The sequence below is a fragment of the Rhinolophus sinicus genome, chromosome 6 (assembly GCF_057876585.1).
Source record: "Rhinolophus sinicus isolate RSI-liver-muscle chromosome 6, RSI-T2T, whole genome shotgun sequence".
NCBI classification, from domain to species: Eukaryota; Metazoa; Chordata; class Mammalia; order Chiroptera; family Rhinolophidae; genus Rhinolophus; species Rhinolophus sinicus.
Genome location: NC_142506.1, coordinates 47,744,306 through 47,753,157, shown reverse-complemented (window position 1 = coordinate 47,753,157; position 8,852 = coordinate 47,744,306). Strand labels below are relative to the sequence as shown.

The 8,852-nt window shown below is 44.7% G+C and overlaps 1 protein-coding gene across 2 annotated transcripts in view; it reads left to right on the top strand.

The window, feature by feature from the left end:
* The first annotated feature begins 7,860 nt into the window (after positions 1-7,860).
* Positions 7,861-8,852, top strand: part of ERO1B (endoplasmic reticulum oxidoreductase 1 beta) — a 50,388-nt gene continuing 49,396 nt past the window's right edge. For both annotated transcript variants that reach the window (XM_019746996.2, XM_088799088.1), the window contains exon 1: positions 7,861-8,156. In XM_019746996.2, coding sequence (XP_019602555.2) covers positions 8,058-8,156 — 99 coding nt within the window. In that variant the 5' untranslated portion in view covers positions 7,861-8,057. The remainder of the gene's footprint in view (positions 8,157-8,852) is intronic.

Below are 8,852 nucleotides of genomic sequence, written 5' to 3'. Positions count from 1 at the left end.
ACAATAGTTAATTCCCTTCATCTAGACACCAGCTATCTGTTTAAATCTTTGAGTCTGAAAGTTCTTCTTGCTATTTTTTTTCTCAGAGTATACTACATCCCTGTTTCCTGGGCATTATTGTGTATAGTCTAGTCTGTTTCAGAAATTGGTAAGCTATGGCTGCTGATTGGTTCATTCACTCAATGTGCCGTTTAGAGCTACTTTCCAATTCAAACTATTAACTGTGGGAACACAAGATAATAAGCCACTTATTGAGTTGCTGACATCGATGCTCATCCTGAAAAGGGGAAGGGATAATTCTAAAATGTTTAAAATACATTAGAGAAAGGATTTCTGTTGGTTGGTTGGTTGGTTGGTTGGTTGGTTGGTTGGTTGGTTGGTTGGTTGGTTGGTTGAGAAAAGACTTGGTACACCTCTCTGCTTTTTAGGAGTCACTGAAAGTCAGGATCGAAATACTCACAAAACCCCCCTGGCCCATGCAGGCACTTGATACTCAAACTCCCCTTTAGCGTCCCTGCTAAGGGTTGTCCACTCTTACCTAGTTCAGTGCCAGCCAGGGAAGTACCCACGTTATTCCTCTGTATCATAGAAATTATACACCAAGAACACATTAGTAGGTTTCTACTTAAATTAATATAAATTGTATGTAACTTTTCAAGTCAGTCAAGAGACTTTTCAGTTGTTACTCAACAAATATAAATCAGGATTCTGCTTTTTATGTAGGTACAAATGGGGACATGAAGGTACTACGGATACCTCGTGCCACAGGTTGAGGAGCTGAGAATCCTAACCATTGGTCACTTCACAGGTGAGGGCACAGAGAGACGTGGGAAGTCAGAGCTCCAGGTGCTATCCCAAAGCTACCCAAGGAAGGTCACTGTATCTTCATTTTCTTCCAACCTTGACAGTGCTACAGACACTTGTCTCTGACTTAGCTCAGGGTGCCTGGATTGCTGCAAATTCAGATCTCATGCTCTTGATTCAGAATTTTGGTCAGAAGATGAAGTGGATAATCTTTCATGTTTAATAAGACAGCCGGACACAACTACTCATCAATTTTTTTTCCCTTGTAAGCACATCATGTACACAGAGTAAAGAGAAACCATTTCAGATGAATGAATTTGATGTTTCATTCTGTTTTAAGCTGGTGGTTGGAGTTAATTCCAGCTGATATGCACTTACCCATTTGTGACCTAAACCTCAAGGTAGAAAGTTTACTAGAAAAATGATTTCATTGGGGAGGGAGGATGAACAGGTGGAACACAGAAACTGTTCTATGTGATAGTATAATGGTGGATACACATCATTATACATTTGTCAAAACTCATAGACTGCACAACACAAGAGTGAACTCTAATGTAACGATGGGCTTTGGGTGACAGTGATGTGTCAATGTAGGTTCATTGACTGTAACAAATGTCCCACTCTGGTGGGGGAACCTGGGGGGGGGGGCAGGCAGTATATGGGAACTGTATTTTCTGTTCAATTTTGAACCTAAAACTTCTTTAAATAATAGTCTATTGAAAAATTGACTTCACAAACCTTTCAGATATGAACTTAAGTTTTGAATAAGCACAACTACTAATTTCCAAAATGTTCTTTTGTTGTTAACAATTTAGAGCAATTTTTGGGTGAATTAGTACATTTTTATACATGGCAATTTAAAAACTACAATGAAGTTTTTTGATGAGGGACTTCTTAGGTAAATTATTTGGTACATGAAGACTCACTCTAATTTAGTTGTATGATATATCCAGGGACGTCTGAAGAAAGCACCACAGAGTAGGAACATCAGATTTCAGGACAGTTTAAAAATAAGATCTGAAAATGTGGGGGAAAATTCTCTCAAGTAATATTGTAAAGTAATCTGAAATAACTGGATATTTTCTCTGGGTGTTCTGATTGTTTTATAACCTGGTGGCAATTGCAGACTGGTGAACATAGCTAGTATTTTCTAAGAAATAGTGAGTTGATTTTATTACATTGTAGAACAGAAAGTGAAACCTGCAATCATGAAAGAAAGGAGAGGGGTAAATGACCTGTTTCACTCTGGGGGACTATAAGAGCCCCTAGAATGTTGTTTAGTGTGGTGACTGGTCCTGCTTCTGTATATTGTATTTTGTGTTCACCACCCAGAGTCAGTTCTCCTTCCGTGACTGTGCACAGTCGCAGACCGTGAGAATTCCACTGGGATCCCAACCCTAAGAGGCATTAGGTCAGAGGCCTTATCATGCTTGGCAGAGTGTGTGCTATGCTTGTCTTTTTTATGTGAAAAGAACACAAAGTCTTTGCTTAACATTCTAAATGCAAGATGGCCATCCTGCTCAAGTACAGAAGGTGGATCAGAGAGATCATTAAAAGTCCCAAAGCAGAACAAAGGAAATAACACAAAACAGAAACCAGCAAGTGTGTGTGATTCTGTTAAGGCCAAATAGAGTCCGAAGCTGAGTCAAGATGTTGGCAGATGAGAGAGAATGGTGCACAGGAGGTCGGGATCCTGCCCCACTGAGGCTGCAGAACAAAAATCAGACTCCACTGGGGACAGAGGTGGGTAAGAGGGTCCAGTGCTGGAGGAGGAAGTACAGATGTGACACTTGGAGAAGAAGCCAGGATGAAGCAACTGATTGGACTCAATAAACATACTCAATTGAACTCAGGAAAAAGCAACTGAATTTGGAGAAACTATACTTCTTGGGGCTCCTAGTGACTGTGGGTACAGATTGACAGAAGGGAAAAACTTGGTGAGTGCTGACGCAGGAACACGTCCAGAGCCACTTATAACCTGTAACCTTCTCTGCCTTTCCCTATCGGCACTCCCCATGTCCATAACCCTGTCCCTCTCCACTTCCCGTGAAATCTGTTTTTTTCCATTGTGCAAACACTCGGTGTTGCCCTCAGTGTGATGTACCCTGGACCCTATGAAGTGGACTGGAGTGGGACATGAAAGGGTCAAGTCAGACGGTCCCAAAGTGCAGATAATTACATAGAACTTCATGATTATGTGAAGTCTTTTGCATTATAGAAATTAGGAGGAAGGAGGAAATTTGCAGAATTATTGTAGAATTCCAGTTTTCCCAATTATTTATATCTAATAGATTGCCCATCACATTATATATTAACGTCTAGCATAACCATGTTTGTTATGTAAAAGGTTTTATCCAAACTGCATATATCATTATGTAAACTTCTTTACAAATGGAAATAAATCTAACTTACTTGAGTTTATCAGTTTTAATGCTATTAAGCGAAAATGCTTGAGAGTGTGACAGCTGAGTAAATATTTAAGAAAAACAGCATATACTTTAGGAAGGTATCTAATAACAAGCCACAGGCTAACCAAGTTCGTTCACTTTACTTTTAATCCCTGTCACTTGTGAAAAGAAAAGGAGAAGAAATTCCCTCAGTAAAATTCAGAAATCCTATCATCAAGCAAATAGGATTTCTTGCTTTATAATTCAGTTACAGGCGCAAATCCACTTTTTAAAAAATTGCCATGGCCCATTGTTAAAACACCAGTACTATTTGCAGCTACAGTTGTTTAAACACAACAGATTGCCAGTGCTCAGCAGGTACATTAATCACAATTCAGCCTAAAAGTTACTGGTATTATTAAATTTCCACCCCATTACCTTGACTTTTATTTAGCACCATTCATCAATGAGTTCCACCTTCATTAGAAGCCACAAGTTAACCAAGCCATAAAATCATCACAGAAACACAATGCATATGATGATATCTTGGAAATGTAACTACTTAGTGCAATTTTGTTACTTCATAAAGTCTCTTAAAAATTACAGTAATCTAGTCAAGACAATTCTCAGGCCTTTGCTTCAAAAACCACTAGGTATAGTCTTTCCAGTTGTGCTTGAGAAAAACAAAACAAAACAAAAAACTCCTGAAGGAATGGATTCCCAGGAATTGGTCTTAACCATTCCTCTGACGAGTCTGGTACTCCCTCAGTCTTTTTGATAGTCATCAAACGCCCCTCTGTTTAAGGAGCTGTACTCTGTTGCGTTAATGAAAGGCGGCCAGTTTCATCTCACTGCCTTCTCCAGGACCGTTTCTGTGCAATGCAGCCACTTCCCAGCAAATGTTCAGGCACACCACACTCAGGATTCGTTCTGAGAGAGACGTCTTCTAAACTGAGATCCTAAATAACATTAACAAATATTTCTTGACTATTGTTCATGGGAACTGAACAGCCATTAAAGATAACTCGGTATGAGAAGATGGAGTCCTCGAAAACTTCACATTCTAGATGTCTATGATACACATAAACACAGGTAACACTAAGTCCTAACAGAGAGCAGCAGCGAACTGTTACTGCTAAGTGAAGGTCTTGGGTAGGACCTGCCATCAGACTCTGGATGACTCACTCTGGATATGGGGATGAGATGATGAGGTTGTCCTCTCAGAGAAGAGGAAGACAGAGAGTGGGACGGAGGGGAGGGGAAACAAAGAGATGAGAGGGATGAGAGATCACTTGTAGTTGAAAACAAAATGGAGTGAACCTGCAAGAAATATAAACCTGGGTGAGTGTGTGTGTGTGTGTTTGATGTCAGTGTGACTACATTCCAAAAACGAATAAGATTAATTTTGACTTGAGCACATTTTGACACTATTCATTGGAAGAGACGAAGCACACTGAGGTCATCCATGGCTGATTCTGTTTGGCTCCATTCTGAATCGGGAAATAGAGTCACAGCTGTCCCTGGCAGAATTTCCGTCAGTGCTGGCCCTGACCTTTCTCAGATGAATAGATCTGGGAGACCCATAAATTCTCCCATTTGATAAATGTGGTCAATTTTTCTATACCTCAATTCCGGATAACTAGGTTCATCTAATCCAGCTGATGGCAGTAAATCATAAATTACCTAAATGACAGCAGGCACACTGTGGTCCTTCCCAGGCTGCCAGCGTCCTGATCTGCAGTTCTTGGTGTCCCACCCTCAGGACATCTGTGATGGTTTAAAGAACATATGCCTACAAGCTGAGGTTAAAAAAAAGTAAGCCTGAATGGAGTACCTGACTGAAAACACGACTTCCTGAAGGGCACATCTGTTGCTTTTGTCTGACCAGCATCAATTCCTTTCTATTAACAATGGAAGGTAGAGCGTTCACTGTTCATTGTCTAACTCCCTTTTGCTCATTTTGTGTACTCTTGTGGGGCGGACAGTCCAGGAGCTTGCTCTCCCCCTTCAAGCCAAGCTCTAGAAGGAATTTGAATTTTGATAAGAGGGACAAAGGACTACAAGGGATTGGAATTGATCAGTCCAAGGGCGGGACCCTGAAAAAGACTCTGCTTAGAATCTAAACGCTGTCCCCATGGGAGGTGCAAGTGGTGGTATCTTCTGTAAGTGACTCCACATTTTTTTTCATTCGTTAGTCTTTTAAAAAAGAATTTAGCTGGAGGTGATTTTTTGGGGGCTTGCAACCAAAGATTTAGTGTACACACTTTCCTTCCTTTGTGAAAACTTCCAACCATGGCATTAGGGATGGAAAGGTGTAAACTGCATCACTGAGGAATCTGCAGGAAGCAGAGGTGACATCACCAATGCCACTCACAGTGCTAGTGTTAGTGCACCTGATTTTAGGGGAAGTGAAATTGAACAAAGAGACCAGGGTGAGAGAACAAAGAGGATGGGAGTCTGTTCACAAAAGACTCATAACACTCATAACAATTAACACTAACACAGATCCCAACAGATGTCATTATGAATGAATTTGGGTACACAGTATCTGATGATAAACACCTGTGATTTCTAATTTCACTCACCAAGAAAAAAACCCATCCATCCCTAGAAGTTGTGTGTCAGGCTTCTAAGCTGAAAACACATAGGCAGTTTCCTTGCTGCTGCGACTTTCTGGGTCAGGTAACCAAACAGAGAAAAGCTACCTGAGCCTGCAGTGCAGTTTTTTTGCCTGCTGTCTTCTTTCTAACAACTAACTGAGCAAACTGACCACTCATGAAAAATCTAGAAGGGCTCTATCTATAGACCATGGATTCTACACTTGATATCATAAGCCCTGGAGGACCTGAGATTAAAAGTCCATTAAAGGAGCTGAGATTTTATAATAAAAAATTTATAATCCACCTTTTTTAACAACAAAAAATGCCCAGGATTTTTTTTTTTATATAATATAATCCCCAGGAAGTATGTGTTACCAATAACAACCAATGCCGCACAGAGACAAGGAACCTTGAGAAAATCTCTTACCACTGGATTTGGTAAGAGAAAAGCTTTAGTAGAATGATGGGGACAGAGCCCATTCATGTGAGGGAAAGAGGAGATTGGGAGGATAGAAAATAGAGGAAAGATGGAAAAAGTCGTTGGAAGAAGCAAGCAAAAATTCTTGGTTTTTAAGGTAGGGAAGAGCTGGACATGCTGGAGGCAGAAGAGAGAATTGCTGAAGAGAAAAAGGCATGTGCCCTGTGCAGTCCGGTCCCACAGGGCTCTGTGCTTAGCAGAACCCTGCATGTCTTGAAATTCTTTATTATATTTTTGGAACCAGGATACTACCTTTTCATGTCGCACTAGGCCCCATGAATCATGAAAGTGCTCTGAAAGGCATAAAGCACTGTGCGAGATGAATGTCTCCCCAAAGACGCCCACAGCCTAACCCCCAGAACCTGTGCATATGTTACTTTATGTGACGAAAAGGACTTTGCAGATGTTATTAAGGATTTTGAGATGGCGAGATTACCCTGTATTGTCTGAATGGACCCTATGTAATCACAAGGGTCTTTTAAAGAGGGAGGTAGTAGAGTTAGGTTCAGAAAGAGAAGGCATGTGACAATGGGAACAGAGGGAGTGAAGATGCCACAGTGTGATGCACAGTCATGAGCTAAGAAATGCAGGTGGCCTCTAGAAACTGGAAAAGGCAAGGACACATATTGTCCCCTAAAGCATCTAGAAGGAAGGCAGCCTGGCTGATCCAATTTGGACTTCTGACTTCCAGAACTGTAAGATAGTAAATTTATTTTTGTTGTTGCTCCTTAGTGGTAATTTGTTATAGAAGGGATGGCTAACTTATACACACTACATAAAAGGGGACGTATTTCTAGTTTTCTAGACATCAAGGCTATTAATAAAATAGCAGCTATCATTTGTTGAAGACTTCCTTTGTATCTATAATCTCATGTAATCCTAGAACAATGGTGGAGGCGGGCATTATTGTATTCCCTTATAGGCGGATAAACTGAGGTGCCCAAAGGTTAAGTTACTTGCCTAAAACCACGTAAACTAGAATGTTTATAGAGGTGGGAGCTGAACCCACTCTATATCACTCCAAGTTTTTCAGTGTGTTTATCCCCATTCCCATATTTCATTATGAACTTTTGGGTTTGTTCCCATTCTTTAAACGTGCATTGTGTTGTACGAGTATGTGTCAACCTAGGAGTGGGAGTGAGGCAGGACACAGGATGGCATCCACATCCGGGACGTACAAAAGGAACGAGGGGCCGAAGCCACGTCTACAAGTGGCAGGTGGCTTATTAGGTTCCCGCAGTGGATAAGGCCGCAGGACAGTGACTGAGACGAAGAAAGCGCCTCCGATTTGAATTCGAAGGTCCTAATAATGTACATAGGTACTGGGCGAACTTGGACTCCGCGACGGTACGAGTTAAGGGACGACGACACAGGAGGCCGGGCCGTGTTTCCAGGACAATCGGGAGGAGAGGGGACGCTCCGCCGGCCCCCACCTCCCTTGTTTTGGGGCCCGCGTGGTCCTGTCTCATTGGCCGCCTTGGAGTCCAAGTCCGCGAGGCGGAGCAGCGCAGGGCCAAGTTCGCTCTGCTGCGGCCCCGGCTTTCGCGCGGGACCACAACTCCCATAAGGCGTCGCGCTCGGGGGCGGGGCCGGGTGAGGGGGCGGGGCCTCCTGGGGTGAGGTGGGGGCGCTCGGCTCTCCGCCTCACTCGCAGCTGCCGGGCGCTCGGACCTCTGACCCTGGAATCTCGCGGCCGCCGGCATCCGTCCCTGTGGGTTGTCGTCCGGGCCACCCGCCGTTCCCCTGTCCGGAGGGGCCCGGCCGGCCGCGGTGCAGAGAGCAGGCAGCATGAGCCGGGGGGCCCGGCGGGCCGGCGCGGGGCGGGGGACGGCCGCTGTGCGGCTTCTGGTCACCCTGAGCCTTCTCCCGGGCGTCGTCGAGGCCCAGGTGAGCCGGAGATGGCTGGGAGGCCGGGCGGCCTGAGGGTGGCAGCGGGGCGACCTGACAGGCGTCTAGGAAGCGCCGGCGAGCCGCTGGTGCGCGGGGTGGCGACACTCGGGGTGACGGCAGGGAAAAGGAAGAGGGTGCGGGTCCTGTAGGTGTTTCGTTCTGAGCTGATTTGTTAAGTGGCTGGGAGAGCGGCGGCAGGGCCAGGAGCGAAAGCGTCCCCGCTGTGAGCAAGAACGGGCACAGAAACGGAAATCTCTCTTCGAGAATTGGGGGGCGGGGGGGATGGGGACTAGGGGACCGACCCGCGGCCTGCGGGAGCCGAGCAGAGCGGGAGAGGACGGAACTTCACTTCCTGAACTTTCGAACTGGAGGGTCCCTCGGCTGTCACCCTGTGTTTTACCGACTTGTACTGCCTGCCAAGTGGCGTCCAGGTGCGCCCACGTGCGAGGCTGGGGTCTGGGTCAGCCTGCCGGTCGCAGCCGGGAGGTGATGGCCAGAGAGTAGAGTTGACTTTGGGGCTTGTCTTTGCGAAGCTTACACAAGTGCTGTCAACATGCTGGAAATCGGAGGGTGAGTGACAAGCTCTGCTCTTAAGAGATGTGTTTGGTTGTTACACGGTCGAATGTGAATCGACAGCTGCCAGGTGCTGCTGTTTGTCTGCACCTGCTGCGTAGTGGCAACACTGCCGAGCGA